The following is a 20,199-nucleotide window of genomic DNA, read 5'->3' as shown; positions in this document are numbered from 1 at the left end:
ATTGGATTTAATTGCATTAAGTATTCTAAAAAAAAGCATATTTTCCCTAACATTCAGCCTGACAGATACCCACAAGACTACCTCCATTAGTACCAGTTCCAGAAACAGGCAAACTAGCTCCACACATCTGCAAGGAAAAAATGTTGGGGATCTTGGCTTGATTCACAATAGACTCAAAAAAAGTCTCTGTAGAACTTGAAGGCTGTAAAAAAAAGAGAGAGAGTTGCAAAACTTCAGCTGTACACAAATTGAAGCACCCTGAAAAAATTGATACAGAACAACCCATGCAGATTATTTTTGCTAGATAAGAAGAGAAATTTTAAGAATCACAAATTTAAGCATCACTACATTATTAAAACATGAATTGTTATTAAAAGCTGAAACTCATGCTACACATTAAACATTAAAGAAAATTGCTAGTATCTGTTTAAAACCTTTCATCTATTATTTTTGATTAGATTCATAACTGTCTTCCTAAAAACCATATTGCAAATGTCTAAATTTGCCATGCTGTGCATTGTGTAATATATATGGGAACCATTCTTGCTCAAATTTGGTTAGACTTCCATTATGGATATAAACTGTCAATTTTGCCATTGCTGCATATTCTCCAATTTTGGTCTTCCACTCTGATCTAGGTTGTGGCCAGCAGCTGCAGAAATCATTTAGGTTGATTTTTCTAGGGGAAATTATCTAGGTCATGAGGGTGTGATCATCTAGGGAAATAAGGGAAGAGAAGAATGTGTTATAAGAAAGTTATCCCATACTACTTTTATTTATGTTTTATCTATGTTAGTAGTTGTTTCTCTCTGTGTTATTTAATTGTTACTATCCAATATAGTTTTTTTTTCTCTTTGTATTTCATTATTCTAATAATAAAATAGCTTTTTAAAAAAAAGATAAAACTTCAGTACAGGTGGTCCTTGGGTTATGACCACTCATCCAGCAACTGTTCAAACTTGCAATGGCGCTGAACGAGGGGGAATTACGACTGGTCCCTGGAGTTCTGGCCATCGCAGAGTTCCTGTGCTCATGAGATCACAAGTTCTGACATTCCCTACTGGCTTCCCACAAGCAAAGTCAATGGGGAAGCCGGCAGCAAGTTGGAAGTCATGGTCACGTGTGGTCCTCACTTAATAATGGCGACCAGGACTGCCAGAAGTGCAATCACTAAGTGACATAGTCACATGATATTGTGCTTTATGATTGTGTTGCTTAGCAACGGCAATTCCAGTCCCAATTGCTGTTGTAACCTGAGGACTACCTGCAGTTCCTCTCTAGATTCATATCAAATGTTATGCCACAATGGATTATGCTTTTTTCCCTGCCCTTCAGGGGTTGGAAAGTCCCTTATCACTTCCTCAACTGTTATGCCTTTATACCAACTTTCAGTCCCAACAGTCTTCCATGGGGAGGCTTAAGCAGAGGCTATATAACATTTAATGCATCATTTGTATCTCATTTATACCTAACATCTGGTGACTGACTGTAGGCTATATGCTGATTTAGGCCAGCATTCTATATTCACAATGACTCTACCAGATGCATCTGGGATGCTCATAAGCTTAGATAGAGGGAGATGGCCCTCTAAGCTCTTGCTTCCCAACAACTACTATTTATGTTACGGTATCTATGATTTAGGAGGTAGTAAACAGCCATCAATTTTAGTAGCAAGTAGTGGTAGCAGTCCTCCATGACCCTGTCCAGTCTCCTAAAGAAATTGGATGCCATTTCTTTAACATACTGGCAACAAATTTCACAGTTTAACCATTTATAGTATAAAAAGTATTTCCTTTTCCCTTCTAATAATTCTTCCTGCATTTAGTTTCAATGCATGACCTCACGTTCCAATATTTTGAGAGGGAGGGAGAGAGACAGAGAGAGAGAGGGAAGCCTCTTCCTATCCATATTATCTAGGCCATGCATGATTTTATATACTTCTATCATGCTCCTTTTTCAGTAGAGATCCCTAATTGCTATAGTCTTGCCTTGCAGGGGAGGAGCAAAGGCACCCTAACCATTTGGCTGTTCTTTTTTGCACCTTTTCTAGCACTATAACATCCCTTTTAAGGGAAATGACCAGAATTGTACATATGTAGTCTCATGTACCTTGATTTAGGCTATATTAATTTCATTTCATTTAGATTTAAGTACAGTTAATACGATTATTTCCCCGTGCATTTAATAATTTCCCCTTTGCACTGGAAGTTATAGTTTGAGGGTAATTTTTGGAGGATGGGAACACATGCAGCCTTGGAGCTGCAGATTCACCTCTGCTTCATAAGAATGAATTTAAAACTATTTAGAACATAAAATATTTATCACTACTGAATAAGCATAGCTGACTTTAGCTGATTTCAAAAAGCCAGGAAGGGTTAAGCCTGGTTAGTGCTTGGATGTGAAATTGTGGGAATACCAGGAATGTAGATTAGGCTACAAATTTGTTAAAATCCTACAAGGAGCTTTGAAATTTTCATTTGTCCACAATACCTGCCTTTATTTTCATATAAAGGAACCGGTAAATAAGAAGTCCAGTTACCTTAGCCAATGCACTATACGCCAAACCAAGGATCCCTTGCCACTGAACGCCTTTTAAAAAGAAATTTTCAGATTGAAAAATGGTTGCAATGTTGATGACATAAGTGCCATTGATTCCTTTAGGCATTCTAATAACATCTGTTCCAAGAATTCCAGTCCAACTTCCTTGGGTGTATTTAACAGTAACCTCAACATCCAGTGATTTATATGTGCTTGACCTAAGAAAAGAAATAAAAAGTTATAAACCAAGTTGTTCCATATTCTGGGATATAAGTAGTAATTTTATACACAGTCAACCCTCATTCTCAAGAATAGAAACTGTATCTGTTATGTAAAATCAGCAAAAAAATCACCTTTTTTTCTCAGGGATATAATATAATACAACCAACCAAGCAGAATGTAGTACAGCCACCATTTTCCAGATACCACATCAGCCAGGCCAATTCTCTCTCTCCACATATGCTTGCATACATTTCAGTCTTTTAATTTATAGATAAATTATACATTTAATTTTAAACATAAAAAAAAAAACAAACCCTAACTGGGGCAAAGGACTTCCTTCAGACATGGCTAGATATCCTTTCTCTCCAAATCTCCCTTTTTGCAGGGAAAATATTATGCATGAACACCGTTTCCTGTACAAAGTTAGCTGTCATTTAGATTCCATCACAATTAAGCTTGTCCAGCTACTAGATGGTTTACAATGTCAGAATATGAAATAGAAGAGTGCAACTATTTCATCTTCAAGACAACATGACCTTTAGCTGCATTAGTAATGCACTTGTTACTGCAATTTTAGCCTTCCTTATGGCATTTTTGTCTAATGCAGTTCTTTGCCGAATATTAGTCCTTTCTCTAGCATTTAGTTTAATTTCAGTCGTGTAACCAATAAAATTCCTGCCAAAAAAACACATGTTCATGTTCATCTATCAGAGCAGAGTTGAAGTATTAATTCATCATTTCAATAATATTGCTTCATCGCACACACACTACATACACATTTTATATAAGCCTGTATCCATATGCCTGTGTATAAGCATAAGTCTTATACAGAGACCTGATTGACTCTGTGTGGCACTGTTACTGCAGTCAGAGCCACAGGTGCTATAGAAAAAAAGAAGAATTCCATTGCATATTTGCAGATTATAACAATGACATGCCAAGCTTTTCCAACAATACTAGGATGGGATAAGGATTTTTCTTTTCGTGTTTAGCAAATTTCATTTGCTGAAGAGCGGCCACTGGAGGAAATCATATCAGGTGTATCAGTTAAATAATTCTAATACACATGCACAATCAGAAGTATGTGGGAATAATTAAATGAGAAATAGGGAGGCTGCATCCCGTTCAATGTTCTCTAAAGAAAAGTTTTCATCTACCTTTACTATTTTTTCCTGACATATTATAGAAACTTCAATACTCTTTCCTAAGAAGTGGGAGGCAGGGACCAAAAGTCTTACTTTTCTGCATTGAAGTATGAGGTCAAATCTGTATTGGATGCACCCGCAACTGCAAAATTGCTGCTTCCCGTGTCGACAAGAATATTTAGCTGTTGAAAAGAAAAGGGAGTTATATATTGTATTATATACAGAAAAAATGATTTTTTAAAAAAGCTTGTGACCTAAGTGTGAAATGCAATTTAAAAATCATTACTTTTTCAACTTTTCAACCTCCTACCAGGTTTTGGTAGTTCTTGGCTATTGAAAATATTTTCAGATCTTTAAATTTTAAAGATTTAATTTTTTTTTTTTAACTCAGAACATTGTGTATTTAACTTGAATCATTGTGTACTGAACTCAAATTTTGCTACAGTAGGCTCCATTCTTAATCACAGGTCATCCATAAACCGGGTGTTTTTATCCGAGGACTACCTGTAGTAGGAACTGGAACTCTTAGGTACTTTGAAGGCTACCTTTGCTTGAGGATAATTTCTGAAAAGCCAAAGCACCATGTTGCTGAGAGATGAATAGGGTAAAAACCAAGGAAGGGAGGGTGAATCAGAAGTAGTGGGGGCTGGAGATTTCTCATCCTTTCATATTGTACGGAGTAGCACCAAAGCAAGAATTCTGTGGGAAAAGTATAGATTAATAGCAGCAGAAAGAATAGAGTAATAAGGATGGAATGTGAAGAAAGCAACAGAATCGAGAACACAGATTTTATTTGATCTGAAAAAAAAGATTGTTTTAAAAAAAGAATCCTTAGCAATCTCAGTAATGCATTTTGTACCTTTTTTTAATTCAAATAAACATCCTGTAAATTATTTAGTTCAGCAAACCATATGTTTGTAGTTATTGCTACATTATTGCTATATTTCAGCAGGTAACTGCATAGAGTAGACATGCAGCATAAGTTGCTTTTGCTTTCCTTCTTAAAACTTTACCTGCAGGGGCATTCCTTGACTAAAAACCATGATGGGAATTATTTCTTTTCCCCTGTCTTGAATCATTGATCATCAAGAAACAACTTTACATAGAATTAAACGTGATCGTGTATATAAAGCCACATTTATAACTAACAAAGCCAGAATTTAAGACTATTCAGAAATAATGTTTTTTGGAATAGGAACAAACACTCAGGAAGGTTAAGGATATGTCTTCAATACTTCAAAACTTGGGAACTATAATATATTACCTAGATATAGAGATTGCTAGTAGAGAAGCACAATGGAAAAGTTTGGACATATTCAGAGAAAACATACAAAGCTTAGAGTGATTTTTGATTCTTCACTGCAACAGTTCTCAAGACAAAGTTAAGCATTTGTAAATTATTAGTCCCACACAATGGTTGGGTAAAACTGTTATTTGACAAAGCACATCACCATACAATAGCTAATAGAAACAATGCTTCAGTTAAACATTATTAGCATCACAAAGACACCTTTGAGTGATATCACTAAGGAATTCAAATAAATCTTTTAAAATAGGCAGCATATTTGAAATCTTGTTCAGTTTGTTGAAAACATACTTTTTCCCACTAGCTATTAAACAAACAAAAATATCTACAATTCAGTTTAGTCAAATACCAAATAGGTAAACCCACTTTAGCATGACCAGAATTCAGGGATTAATCGCTATTCAGATTAACATTCCACAATTACACGAAACTGGCATAGAATGTAAAAAGCACAAGAGAAAGGACAATGATTATGTGGTAAAAATTACTAATCTTGGAATACCAGCTCATATCACTAATAATACTAACAAGAATAGTATAGTCTTAGACAAAAATCTGTGACAGCCTTCCTCAGCTCCAGTTGTGTTGGGAGAATAAACCCCTGAATTCTCAGCTGGAAATCATGCTGTATAGGAATTCTAGAAGTCCTAAGATATTTGCCAAGCTGGGGAAGGGAACAGAATCACATTAACAGAAGTTCCAAAGAAGGACCTGTCTGATTGTTCCTCTTTTCCCTACAAAGGGAACTTTATTGGATGGAATAAAAAGGAACAGGCAGATAATCACTCTAACAAAGTATATCTTCCTTTCTTCAAAGATTGTAATACTGTAAAGGCAGTAATAGCACCTAAATCAGGGTTCCCCAAAATGATCAATATCAACATCAAGTGTTGATGGAATTATCCAAGGGATGATGATGATTTTTCATAGTACTATTAAAGTAGCATTAATTAAATCATTTTCATATAATAAATGTTTGACAGTTGGTGAACAATCTGAAACTTCATGAAGGGGTCAATAAGCTAAAGAGTTTGGGGACCCCTGACCTAAATGGTCATTGTGACCAGCTGCATTTCTATCCTGACTTGCTTAGTGAAGAACTGGATGTAAGAACTTTACACCCACTAGTTTGGATCAAATACAAAAAATAGTGATGAGCTCATATTGCTTTTCTGATGATTCTGATCTTTTATGTGGAACTTGCTAATCACAAATCTTACAGATCTCCTTTCTTCGAAGATTGCCAAACATTCCTGTGCAAGATCCCAATGTTCTTGTGTAAGATCTCACAAGTTTGAGGGCAAGCCTGGAAAAATCTCATGAAAATTGGTGATCCTATGAAATTTGGGGTGACTTTTGCCATCATATGGAATTTCGTGATAGCTTCTGTTGCCATTCTATTTTAAAACCATCTAAGAAATGATCATCTCCTCAGTAAGCAATAGTGAATTCTACAAAACTAATTAAGCAGTAGGAAAAATGAACTTTTATCTAAGGAATAAGGAAATGTCAGCCAGACTGAAATATGTATCTGCATGCTGATTTTCTGGTGGCTAGAGCAAAGGATTCTTAATATTCTATAGTTAATAATCAGCTGCTGGGAATTATTCTAGTACAATGATTTTTGCAAAAGTGGAGAAAAAAAGAAAGCTGGTTAATAGGTGGGAAAATTAGAAGCCAATTTAAATGCTGCCTCATTTAACACAACAATCTCTAATTACATCATCAACCATTCATTCTGGAAGAGCCGCTTCCAACCAAAACAGAAGATAAAGCACTCAAACTGCTATAATGTGTGCCGTTAGCCCAATGTTACTATGTATTATTGCTCACATTGAGTTTGTAAATATGATTCTTCCTCCAGTTCACTGTACTCATATTGGCTTTTGGAGAAACAGAATTAGTGATTGCAATTTAGTTGCTGATTTTTAATGTGAAATCAAACTATGAGCAAAATGAGTGGGAATCTCATTTTTAGAAAGCAACACATTTTTTTCTTTTCCTTGTACTTCTGAATTCATATGTTATTTCAAAGTAACTAAGATCTAGAAATATAGTTTAAATTTCTTTTAGGCAATTTTAGATGGGAACTAAAAAAAATGCAGCTGAGGATGGCATTTATTCATTAAAGTTTATATCTATAAAATAAGAGCAAGTTGGTTTTATAGAACAGCACAGATTAATTCAAACCATGGTTTATTATGGAAGAATGTTAGGTGCAAGCATGACCACCCATTTCAGGTCTCTCCTTTCAAACTGTTCCATTTTCAGCCTTTGCACCTGCTTTACATGAGAATAAGTAATACTGAGTCAAAATATTCAGATAAAATATCCTGTGTCTAATTTAATGTACTGTTATCTCAGAAACAATCCAATTTATTTAAAATGAGCTTCCTTTCAGCCTTACCTGCAAAGTTGTTTTACTGCATTTTGGACATTCTATTAAACTGCAAAACACATTTATTTAGTCTGATTTGAGAAACAATAAAGGGAAACCAAAATTTAAGGCATGTTGTCTTGATAGGGCACATTCCAGCACCATCCTGCTTTTCCTGTTAAACCAGAGATATTCCACTATAGCAGAATTTGCTCAGTTAATTTCTTTGTAGCCATCAAAGGCTCTTCAGGTTATCTTAGAGTCCCAATTGATCAGCAGGCACTGAAGGAAGTTAACAATTGTCTTTCCATTTAGAGTGCCAGATAACAGGCTGATCATAGAGCAAGGCTCACTCAGATTCTATTTCAACTGGTTGCAGTCTCTGCTCACATTTACTTAAAAGGAGTACTTCATTATTTTAAGAGCTGCATTTTACACACAGCATTGCTCCTGTGATTTAGAGAGAGGCCAAAGTTAATCACCACTCTCCCACCCTTCATTGTTAGGATATTTAAAGTATGATTCTAATCTTATTTACCCAGAACTAAATACCACTGATTTAAAAAGGACTTCTTTCTAGGGAATTGTGCTAACAATAGAGACACAAGGCCAAAGAGATAAGATGGAGGTAGGGGTAGACCTGCCACCAAATCTCCTAATGCTTTATCTCCTCCCTTAGAAAGCTGCCTTGATGGGGGTGTTCTTATCTTTTTTGGAACTAAGATTGTGAAGAAGTTTCAACTCCCCAGAAAAACTATTCACACCCAATTTACACATACCGTGATGCCAGGAATGAGTGTAATGCACAAGAGTCACTTCAGCCTCAGGTAAATCATCATTCTCTTATTACACTGTGCAGCTGGGAAAAGGCTGCTTTTACAGTCTTACAGGGTTAAGTTCACTAACACATTACCTGGTCAATCACAGTTCCTTTATGTTGCATGCAGCAACTCATTGGGTCAAAGACTGCCAATCTGAGAAATTCAAGGTCTCTCTGATACAGGAGTGTACTGGCAAGGCTTTATTCTTCAGTTGCCCTTTCTCCATTGGCCAGGCAGCACTGTCTGGACACTATAGCCAATCAGTGTTTGTGAGGTATAGCTAGAGACTCCCAGATGCCAGCAATTAATACTGCTAAGAACCACAATCTCTAGTTCTTAAGGGACTGAGTGGAAAGAGATTCTGGTCTGATGCATAGCTGGATAGGTTTTGGTATTCACACAACACATCTGGCTAGATTAACTTTCATTTGTCCCAATGCTGTTTTGACCTAAAACTTTCTTCTCATATCCTAGTTCTAACTGAGGTTTCATGTGTTTTTCTGTACATTAGCAATTCAGTTACCAGGCCATCCGCCTCCCCCCACCAGGTATCCAATCAGCTTGGAAGGTGGTAGAGGTATCCCATTGCCATCCCCAAAGGGAAAGGCCAGGATTCCTCACATTCACCAAAAGACATGGTATATTCACCATGATAAGCAAAAATGTGACTTCTTGAATGACTAGATCTCCTACATTTCATGTATTTGATCCCTCAAGATTGCAGACAATTCTCTCTGATACTATAAAGCGTGAAAGAAACAAACATACTGCTATGTTTCTTCAATGCCTCCTGCTCTATTTTGGCTCTCAAAATAATTTCTAACAGGTTTGAAATACTCAGATTTGTAAATGTTAACTACACAAACTCCTTTTGCTTGTATCCAACTTCTTACTTTCATTTGGCAAAACTTACTCAAGGAACAAAGTTAACCAATTAATGAGTCTTTGGAGCAGTAAATGAAAATCTATTATTAATTATAATCTGTGCTGCAGTAGATGATGTGGAAAGGACTTGTAAATGTTATATTCTCCACAATTAACACTAAACTGTGCAGAGACTTCTAAAATCATTAACCAAATAATCTTTGATCAATCCTGCAATGTTTGTCTTGCCTAACCTTGAAGCCCTGGGGCTACAACCTTCTATATAATGACAGGCCACTAAAAAATCAGACCGTGGCTCACTGCACTACTAAATGCTTGCCCAAGCAAAGATGAGTTGTAGCACATCATATCAGAGGAGGTGCTCAAATGTTATTGTTTCTCTGAGAAAAAAACAAAGAGGCAGGCAGATTGAACATTCTCATTAATTTTCCTGAAATGCAGGTGGAGTAAGAATCATGATCTCACTCTTATTTAAATGTATGTATGTATGTATGTATGTATGTATGTATGTATGTATGTATGTATGTTACTATTGTGATCGGTTACCTTGGAGGCCTGGATTGCCTCTCTTTGGAACATCATTTTTATTTCTGCAGTTGTATTTATTGCTGTTAGTGGTACAACAACTGCAACTTAAGATCCTTCAGGTGTATGCAGGGCCCCACTGGAAGACAGTGACAAGTGAATTTCTTAGAAAATGGAAGAGAAATTAGGGTACTCATTCCATTGGGAGTTTATTTCACTATTAATTATATAATTTTCTAGGATCAAACCTATGAAGGTTTGTCATTGCTTTTGGACAGCTGGCTTCCGGGGGCGGCGGGGAGACACAACCTCATACAACATACAAGAGAATACAGTAAAGCCAGTCTTCTATTGACCAGTGGAAAAAAAAATATCCACCCAACAATTAACATTCTATTTACAATTTTCTATTCTTTACAAAATATGTTCTCCTTAGAGAAATATACAAAGTGAGGATGTTTCAAATTTTAGTCCATGTACACTTTGAACTTCTGAGGATTTGGATTTCTGTTCTCATTTCATGCATGGAATTAGGCTAGTTTTCTTACTCTGCTTCCTTATAGTTTTTATTACCCACCATTTTCATACAGTTTGATTCTGGGTATCTTCATGGACACATCCAGAGTGTTCTGCGATACTTGAAAATGATTTAGCATTTCATTCTTTCAGGATGTTTGTCGACCCAGCAGTCTAGACTACAGCCCCGATATTCCCTGGTAGTCTCCTATCCAAGGATTAACCAAATCTGACTTTGCTTCCAAGCCCACACAAGGTCAGCCAAGTACTGCTACCTGCTAGGGTTTTAGAACATAACCCACAGCATAATGATATCCACATATGAACTGTACTTGTTTAAAACCTATGTATAATACACACACATACATATACTCACATACACACTGAATATTTCTCAAAGATACCTCTAAAATCATTTTAAAAAGCAAAGTGGCTTTGACACAAGATTTTTTTTTCATGTTTCAGTCACGGGCTAAAATAAGAATGAAAAAACAAAAACAGAAGACTGATATTTACACCTTACAGCTGTCCTCAATAGAAAAAGCCCAGGGACTGCAAACCTTCTTGGATCTGAACTAATCCTATTCTTTTTAGCACATATTAATGAATGGTAATGAGATTTAATATTTTCCCCAAAGCTGTTCTGAAAGGGAAATATAGGAAAACCCCTTATGAAACTAGATGCTGCCCCTGTGATGCTGGTGCTATAGAAACTACGGCCCATATTCTTTTGTACTGTCAGTTCTACAGCGACATTTGTCACCAGTTGATTAACCCCTTTTTATCTAAATTTCTGGGGCACTTTGATAATTTTTATTTGCATTATTTGGTAGACAATCAGGATAAATTTTTATCTTTAAAAGTAACAAAATTTTGCTACATTATGTGCACGCTTCGTCCACAAATGATTGCCAACAGTCATTGTTGTTAGGGGTTAACTTTGCTTTGTTTGTTTAATGAATGTATTTTATTGATCAATGACCAAAATAAAGTTTCTGTCATTCTGGTAATGAGAAAGTGGCATGAAGTATGTACCATATTTATTTAATGTTACACAAATTGTTCAAAACAGCCTCACATTAAATTTGACACACAGCCACAAAATTATCCAAGCTTGAAAAAGTTGCTCTAATTAACTCTTGTACCGTATAGGATTATAAAGTACTTTTTGGCCTGTTAAAGAAGTATTTGTCTTTGTGGAAAAGGAAACAAAGGCAAGGATGATTAATAAAGCAGCAAAGGGAAGTAACAAGCAGTGCAAAGAAACTTCAAACTATATTAAATTTTGATATCGAAATTTATCTGAATGCTGTATCAAAATTTGGTATTGACAATTGTTCTAATTAAGTGAATGAAATAAATATAACATTTATTAAATAAAACACTTCTTTAAAATTTCAAAAAAAAAAAAAAGCAGCCCTTAATCTTGGAGGCAAATTAATTGCAGCTGTAACAAATCAGGACACAGTGCTAGACTATTCTGTTAGTATAGAATAAAACTGACTCCAGGTTCTGCAAGAATTCAGGAAGGAAAATATACTAATGAAACCACAGAACCACATAACTAAACCTGTACTTAGGCATTCAACATAGCCCTTCAATTTTTTTATTAGTATTGATATAAAATGCCTGTTTTACATACACAGAGTATTTTCCAAATTTAACAGCAGTTTGTGCTGATGCAGGACAGAACATTTTGCTGTGTGTAACACATTATCTTGATTTGTCAATGTCAATAAAGAAACAAAAACAGGCATGTTCTTGAAATTCTGTTGCACTGAATATTTGAAATCACAAAGGAAACCATTATAAAGCAAATCTACCTTCTTGACAAGACTCTTCACATTCAACAATCTTTTGATGATATAGCACCAGAAACCTGTAGAGCTGGAAGGGACCACAACAGTTATCTAGTCCAACCATCTACAGTGTGCAGGAAAACCAATGAAACCACTCATGAGCAGTGGCTGTCCAACCTCTTTTTAAACATTTCCTGGGATCTTACTGTCAGGAAGTTTATATTTAAATGTGATCTAGATAGATGTTAATTCTAGTTTTTGTAGCCATAGTACAGGGTTCCCTAAACTATAAGGCGCACCTCCAGGAGAGGTGTGAAGAACCTTTTAGTTGTACATTGTTACAATAACTCCAACTTTCCCAAAGTTTCATTGTATTGTTTTCATTGTTCATTTGTGTTCATTTTGGTGTTTGGATTTTTAGGGGAGATGTGTACATTAAGATTACACTAAAGGGAGATGTGATGGCAAAAAGTTTAAGAACTCCTGCCACAGAAAATAGTTCTGGCCACCTTCCCTGTAGCTTCCCATCTATTCTCAGATGTAATGTTTCCAAACCATGAGTCCCTGATATTATATGTATGTCCTATATTTTTTCTCCCTAAAAGTAATATCTTACATTTCTCTCTGTTAAAGGGCATCTTGTTCTTCTCAGTCCAGTCTTTCAACGTATTCAGATTAGGCTGCGATCTCATTCTGTATGTTACCCAGACCATCCAGTTTTGTGTCATCCACAAATTTGATAAGCAGGCCATCAATCCCACCATCCAGGTCCTTAATAAAAATGTTGAATAATACTGGCCCCAAGAGTGATTCCTGCAGAGCCCTACTGGTTCCTGATCTTCAACTTGATATAGAGCCATGGTGCCATCCAAACCACACTTCAATAGCTTGTCAATGAGAATGTCATGTGGAACTTCATCAAACGCTTCACTGGTAGATATATTATATCCACAACATTTCCTTGTTCACTACAACTTTGTCACTTTGTCACATCATTTCCTACTGATTTTGACAGAGTGACTGAAATATACCATTTCTTTTATTTGCTTCTGAACACTTAACTACTTACAGCCAACTCTCTTTTGTATTAGAAATATTTTTATAAAGTAGGTGGAATTCAAGAGAAGAACACAGAACAGGAAACAAAGGTAATACAAAGATATCAAAGAAAGAAAAATAACACAGAAACTGGGCCAGTTCTTTTTATTCCCCAAACATAAGAAAATCCATGGCGAGTATTCAATTTATGTTCATGTTAAATTCCAGAAATAGGAGAAAAAAAGTCAGTTATTGGCTCTTCAAGAGAAAAAGTCCCTTCTATTAAAATCACAGAAGACCTACATTCTGAAATCCTGAATTTGTATGCTAGAAGATATTAGATGAGGAGTACTTATTTTCATTTTAAAAGGCTATTAACCCTTCTATTTTCTATTAGAAACAATGCTGAGCAAAACCTGTAAAAGCAAATGAAATAAATATTTTAGAAGCTGTTGGTTCAAGGGCGTTAGTATCTTAACTGTCCAAGTGAACAGTAGAAAGATGTTAGAAAAATAGTATAATGAAGTCCAATTTTATTCTTAGTGTCAGCTTTTATTTTATTATTGTTTGAGTCAGCTGCCAACAATGCAAGGTTTTGAAATACTGTGATTATAGCTGTAAATGGCTTTCCACATGAATCCACTGGATTACTTGGAAGTCACTGTGTGGAATCACAATTCTGCTTAGGAAAGTCTGAATGCAAAATTACTATAGTCTGATCCATGTGGGGAACCAGTTACGAAGAGGGCAAATGGTTTCTAGCTCAGGGGGAAGGAACTATGGATCTCCAACATCCCTCAGCATTAACCAAGTTGAGTGGGCTGCCGAGAATTGTAGTTTAGAGCTTCTAAAGGGCTGCAGATGCCCCTCCTCCCGCACTAAGTAGTTAGAAATATGTTGATGGTATCTTGGCATAAATGTTTAATCCTTGCAAATATTCAGACTATGGCTTCAAAATCCAAACTCGAAGAAGCGCTCACAAAGAGGTTTTCTCTGCCTTTCTCTCTCCATAATGGCCTCCTCAACTGAAAAAGAATGGAAAAGTAACCTATTTATTTGTTTAAGAAACAAAACAATCCCATCTGTCCATTGGTAGAACAATCGCAAACAGTGGGTGCGACTTTATAAAAAATATTTAACAGGTGGAAGAATAGCTCTAATTGCATGCTGATAATTCAGTGAAAATCCTTTCCAATAGTCGATGTTTAAAACCAAAAAAACAGAAAATTCCCTTTATGGTAAGACAATAGTACCAAATCAGATGAGGAGGAAGACAAGCACTACTTCAGCCAAAAGGATATTAAGAGTTAAACCTAATGGAACAGAGAAAAACAGAAACAGAGGAAGAAATTCTCCATCCTTCCTTCCTTCCTTCCTTCCTTCCTTCCTTCCTTCCTTCCTTCCTTCCTTCCTTCCTTCCTTCCTTCCTTCCTTCCTTCCCATCCCATTTACATCAGCAATGTCCTATAATGATTAATTGAAATATTACAAAGAACTACTATATTTGCAAAAACGAATGTTTAAGGCCCTGCAGGCTTTGGGGAAATAAGGTTCAGCTTGTCAGAATGCTTCTTTAGAACCAACACAACTGACTTTTATGCACTTTAGGACTCTGAAGATTCTGAGGATTAAGTAGTTGATCTTTATCATCTGACCAGTCATCCTGCCCAATGAGACATGATGTCTTCACATGCAGTCTCATGATACAGAGGGAAAAAAAGTTAAGCTTCCAAAACTTCAAAGAATTCAACACACAACACAAAGATGCACATAAACAAACTACTGAGGTTTTTAGTTTAGCAATTTAGCATTCCAGCTTCTGATAAAACTTATAGGAAAAAAAATACTTATATAAACTAATGATTAAAGATGTAATCACCTTAAAAGCAGAGTGTGCACATTCCTGTGTTAGATAAGTAGTCAGGTTACTTCTGACCTTATTGATCTATTTAAACAATATTTTTCTTTCTATCTATCTATCTTACATATTATGTCTGTGTGTGTGTGTGTGTATGTGTGTGTGTGAGAGAGAGAGAAAGAGAGAGAGATAACTGAAATAACTTACTGCGCATTACTACTACTATTACAAAGTCATATGCTGCAGCTATAATACACATTTACCCAGGGAGTAACCCTTACTGGACTTTGTAGGCCTTACTTCCAAATGGACCCACACAGAACTGTATTGCTAATGCACTTTTAAACTTTGATTCCCTATAGGAATGTTTTGATATGCCGAATCCAACATTTAAGACTGCATTAGCGATGCCGTTCTACATGGGCCTGTTTAAAGGCAAGGTCCACAGAGCCACGTTAGGCTTATTTCCTGGGTAAATGTGTACAGAGCTGCATTCCATGACTCCACGAAAGTAGCAGTAGTAATGTTCAGTATGCTATTTTTCTTTAAAAAAGTTGTTTTGATTCAGTGGTTCTAAAGAACTGCAAGGGAACTTAAGAAGAAAGTTATAATTTTCACTGAGTCAGTCCATTTGCATCTATTTCTATTTTGTTTTAACATCCTGAATAGCTATGGATCATCCCTACCACGTATTTCTATCCTGTAAGAAACTCTGACCCCAGACATTTTGTAAACTAGCAGCAACTGATAAATAACTGAATCAGGAGGTCTTAAGTGTTTCCTCACTCGTCTCCTTCATTGTTTATCACATAGAATAGCCTTTCTCAGTTAGGAACTCAACACTATCAACTATAACTTTCATTATCTTTTGGGATAAACAGCACAATAACAATCATCAGCATGATCCCAGCACTAATGGAAAGGAGAGGAGGTGGAATTATCTGGGAAATGGTGTTGCTGGACCCAGAAAAGAGTGCTCCCTACTGTTATTCAGGCATTCATCTGAATTCACATGGGCTGAAAGGTGGGGCTCCCCACTCTGATCCATACTATTGCTTTCAAGCATGTCCAGCCTTCTTCTACTCCAAGACCTTGTTGCAATGAATCAGTGTCTGAAGGGGAGATCTAGCTGCATGGATTCACAATTGCAAGGAGTTTGAAAGCTTCTGCTGGATTAAACATAATTTGTTACATTATTCAGACCTAGAATAGGATTAACATGAACTCAAGATGACTAGAACTTCCTCACCTGACATTTCCTTCTGATAAATTTACCAAAGTTCATAGTAACTATAAGTCCCAAAACATGATTAACTAAAAGCAAAAATGGTCACTTTTCAACAGCCTGCCAGGGAATGAATGTACAAGTTTGACACCTCTGCAGCTCATTCACATTAAAGGCTAAATTCACACTTTTCATGATTTGTTTGGTTTTGGCTTAGCATGTTATGTGAACTCAGCCACTGTAGTTTGTGAACTATAGTTTGTGATTTTGTTAGGTGCAGATCCTAACATACAAGGATTGTGTACAGACTTCTAAGAATTGTTATAAAATTGTAATTATTAAACAGAAGGGCAAAATGATTAAATACATAAACAGAGAGTAATCGTATGAAGTATAATACATTTCAACTGAAACATAAATAAAAATAAATCTAATTTAGTTTTGTCTTGGCCCCTCCGGTTTAGAATATAACTTTATAAGGCTATCTAATTCCATTGCGACTAGACAACAAAAGACAACTAGCATCTAGAAAAAAAAATTTCTAAATAAACAAACAAACATATATACATACACACTACACAAGGGGCCAGTCACAGACTCTAGCTCAATGCCTGGGGGAAGAGGCAGATTTTAACAGCAATTTTGAACAAGGTCAGGGTGAAGACCAAATTAATCTGTGCAGGGATGTTGTTCCAGAGGGCAAATGCTGCAACAGAGAAAAACCGGGTCCATGATACTCAAAAGCTTAGAAAAAGTTATATGCACATGACTTAGGAGAATGTGTAAACCACATCACTGTAGTTCATTCATCAAGCCATAATTAAAACAAACGTTGCCTTAACAATTATGAGATTATTTTCTCAATATTCTCACAATCACAATAAAGTGGAAAGATTTTACCCTAGTGACTCACAGAAGTCAGTGAGCACAAAGGTCAGTACTATGCGGGGTTCTATGGTTATGGATTAGAATTCAAATACCTATAAGGGGCTTGATGTGGAATATATACCAATCATACTTTCTATCCGCATAGATAAAGGCTTAGATCATACAGTGTCTAAACCATAATGTGGTTGATTTGTTTTTGGCTTAGCAGGATGTGCAACCTGGTCAGAATCCAGCTTGGCACAGGGTGGGGAAAAAGGAGTGTCAGACAAACATGAGCTGTCCTATCTACAGGAAAAGCTTACCTCACATTTGAAGCACTTTCGTGCTTATGCGCCAACTGTAAGACTTACAATGGCAATAGAATGCCTACAGTGACACAATCAGCAAGCCACATTGGAATCAGCATCTATACCAGGATTTTGCTACATAGTTACAGAAAGATCCTTTGTTCCCAATTTCAGAAGTAGCAAATGCTGTAGCAAGGTCACAGCTTGTGATTCAAAATGTTATTCATGCAAACAAAACCACAATGAATATCAGAATTCAGGTTATTCTAAAGTATTATAGAGCTGTTCAAAATTCAGAAAATATCAAGAGACATCAATAAGCGCGCTCAATACTTGGGGAGGGAAAGAGAGATAGAGGGTTTTTTTTTGTGGGAAGGAAAGTAATATTTTACTTTTCTGGGCACTAAAATACCCCCCCCCCCCAGCCAGAAACTGTTCCTGTGTTTCAGATGCATGAACAATAAATTAAAAAGTATATAGTGCAATCAGGTTTCACTCAAATAGACTTCTAATACTACTTCTGCCATCACTCGGAAGTGAGACACAAAATGTCACCCAAAAAGTGGAAACATAGTTTTAATTAAAGCCTCACCCCATCCAATACAATTAACAGAGAGAGTTCAAAGTTCTGACCATTTTTCTGCAAAATCTCACACTTCAAAGAGGAAAAAAAAATACGGTTTGGGTACCAAATTTTTCAGAGAGATAACTAAATGTTAGATATTGATAAAAAATTACCTACATTATTTTAAAATACTGATTGATATTAACCAGTAAAGCTGAATGACAATAACATCAGGCTGAACAAAAGCATTCAAAGACATAATAGAGTTATAAACATGAAGATGTTGACAATTTACCAAACACCCCAGAGCCAGAGAAAAGGTATTTCTAAACACCGGTTGCTGGAGAAAGAAAGGGAACAGCAGAAAAGAACTACAGCCTTGGTAATTTGTGGGCTCCCTGGAAGCATCTGATTTAGCCACGACGGAGAATAGGTAGCAGGATCGGTCGGATCTTAGATACTTTTAAGTACTTCAGAAAGCCCCATCTATTTCTCACAATAGCCTTCGTACGCATTAAGCCAGTCTTCCCCACCGGGACGCCAGACGTGTTGGAACCGTAACTCCTTAAATTCACACTCCGCCTGGAGAGCGCCTTGTGGATGAAGGCTGCCTTAAGCGCTCTACCCCCGCGTCCAGGTCCTTGAATCGCCCAGGGAAGGAAAGGAAAGGAAAGGAAAGGAAAGGAAAGGAAAGGAAAGGAAAGGAAGGGAAGGGAAGGGAAGGGAAGGGAAGGGAAGGGAAGGGATCCGTTCCATGATGGCAGGATGCGATGGTGGGAAGGAGACGTTTGCCGAGCCGTCCCGAGCCCGAACCACAAATGGGCCAACTTTGTAGGGAACCTCCCTCGGTGGTCCACCAGCCCCGCTCCGGCGCCGCCCCTACCTTCTGCGGCGGGGTGCCGAGGAGCAGCTCGATATAGTAGCCGCGTCCCGAGTCTCCCTGCAGATTGTCCACCATCGCCATAAAGTTGAGGGAGCCGCCGGGATCCGACGCTAAGGCCAAGCCCGAGGCTTCCTGGAGCGCCGGCTGGCTGCCGGTTCCGCCGCTGCTCCGCGACTTTAGCAGCACCGGCGTGGGAACCAGAGCGCCGTCGGGGCTCACCGGAGAAGACACTTGGAGGCGGAAGGCGAAGCGAGCCCGGCCGCGCTCGGCCACGGCCACCAGGAGCAGCAGCAAGAGACAGCCAGCCGTCCGCGACATCCCGTCGCCGCAACCCGAGGCAATTAGAAAGGAGGGAGCCGCTGCCTGCCCCTGCGCTGCTTCTCAGAGCGGCCGCGGCTGTGCGAGGCGAGGAGGGCGCCGGGACGGCCCAGCTTCATGGCGCTCCTTCCCGCATGCCGGTCCTGCGAAGAGCTACCTTGACGCCCAGAGAAAGAAAGTTTCTTTCCGGAGCTCAAGCGTCTCAGCACTTTGCTTACCACTGCGGGGCGCGCCGTCTTCTCTTCCAGACACTCGCCAAGTAACTTCCCAGCGGATGTGACGGGGTTGAAAACAGTTCCGAAGAAAAGTTCCCCGCAGGGCGGTCAGCTCGGCAAACAGCACTCCCCGCCTGAGCCGGTGGGCCAGTCAGCCCTCCACGTGGCCCGCGAACGCCTCGGAGGCGGAGAAGGCGCCAGTGAGGAAGAGGGAGGAATTTCTCCCCCAGCTTTTGTAAGGGGGTGGCGGACGACAGCGAGAGCCATGCTGTTAGAAAACGGGGGGAGTGGGGGGCGGGGTGTCTGTAAAGAGAAACTGCCTGGGGGTGCGGCAGCCCGTGTGGAAGCTTTCCTGTTGCACAGAAGGTCTAATCAGCTGATTGATGCAGCGCTCTCTGTTCTTCAAAATCTACTTTCTCATTAGCCCAGAGGTCAATTTGCACGTGGTTCAGAGTCCTGTAACCCGTGCTAGAGAAACAGAACAATGACAACATCTTTCCTGACCATCCTGACTCTGACTCTCACACGGGCGTCCAAAGATGTCCCATGCGCAATCACTGAAAACCTCCATTTCAGGCCCCAGTTGTTCCAGCATTTCTTTTTCTAGATGTTGGGCCTGGCTAATTGTGCCTATGTACAGCATTTATTTGTGGTACCCACCAGATACAACTCTACCAAGGTGTCATATGTAAACTGAGGCCAAATATTTGGCTATGCCATAGTGTAAATTGGTCTGTTTTGGTTGAGCATGTTGTGTGACCTCTGCCTTATTTGTAAATCATAATTTA

General features: G+C 38.0%; 1 protein-coding gene across 2 annotated transcripts in view; it reads right to left on the bottom strand.

Moving 5' to 3' along the window:
• Positions 1-19,664, bottom strand: part of BACE2 (beta-secretase 2) — a 34,436-nt gene extending 14,772 nt beyond the window's left edge. Inside the window, exons 1-4 of one of the 2 annotated variants that reach the window (XM_025172103.2) lie at positions 18,879-19,664; positions 3,999-4,087; positions 2,540-2,756; positions 74-202 (exon numbers count right to left, since the gene is read on the bottom strand). In XM_025172103.2, the coding sequence (XP_025027871.2) occupies positions 74-202; positions 2,540-2,756; positions 3,999-4,087; positions 18,879-19,196 (753 nt within the window). In that variant the 5' untranslated portion in view covers positions 19,197-19,664. The remainder of the gene's footprint in view (positions 1-73; positions 203-2,539; positions 2,757-3,998; positions 4,088-18,878) is intronic. The other variant, XM_007436541.4, reaches the window with a different exon arrangement.
• Positions 19,665-20,199: the final 535 nt, after the last annotated feature.

Source organism: Python bivittatus, unplaced genomic scaffold (assembly GCF_059951505.1).
Source record: "Python bivittatus isolate LINGU-HERP-01145 unplaced genomic scaffold, Pbiv_v1 ctg000350_np1212, whole genome shotgun sequence".
Lineage (NCBI taxonomy): Eukaryota > Metazoa > Chordata > Lepidosauria > Squamata > Pythonidae > Python > Python bivittatus.
This window is presented reverse-complemented; position numbering and strand designations above follow the sequence as displayed.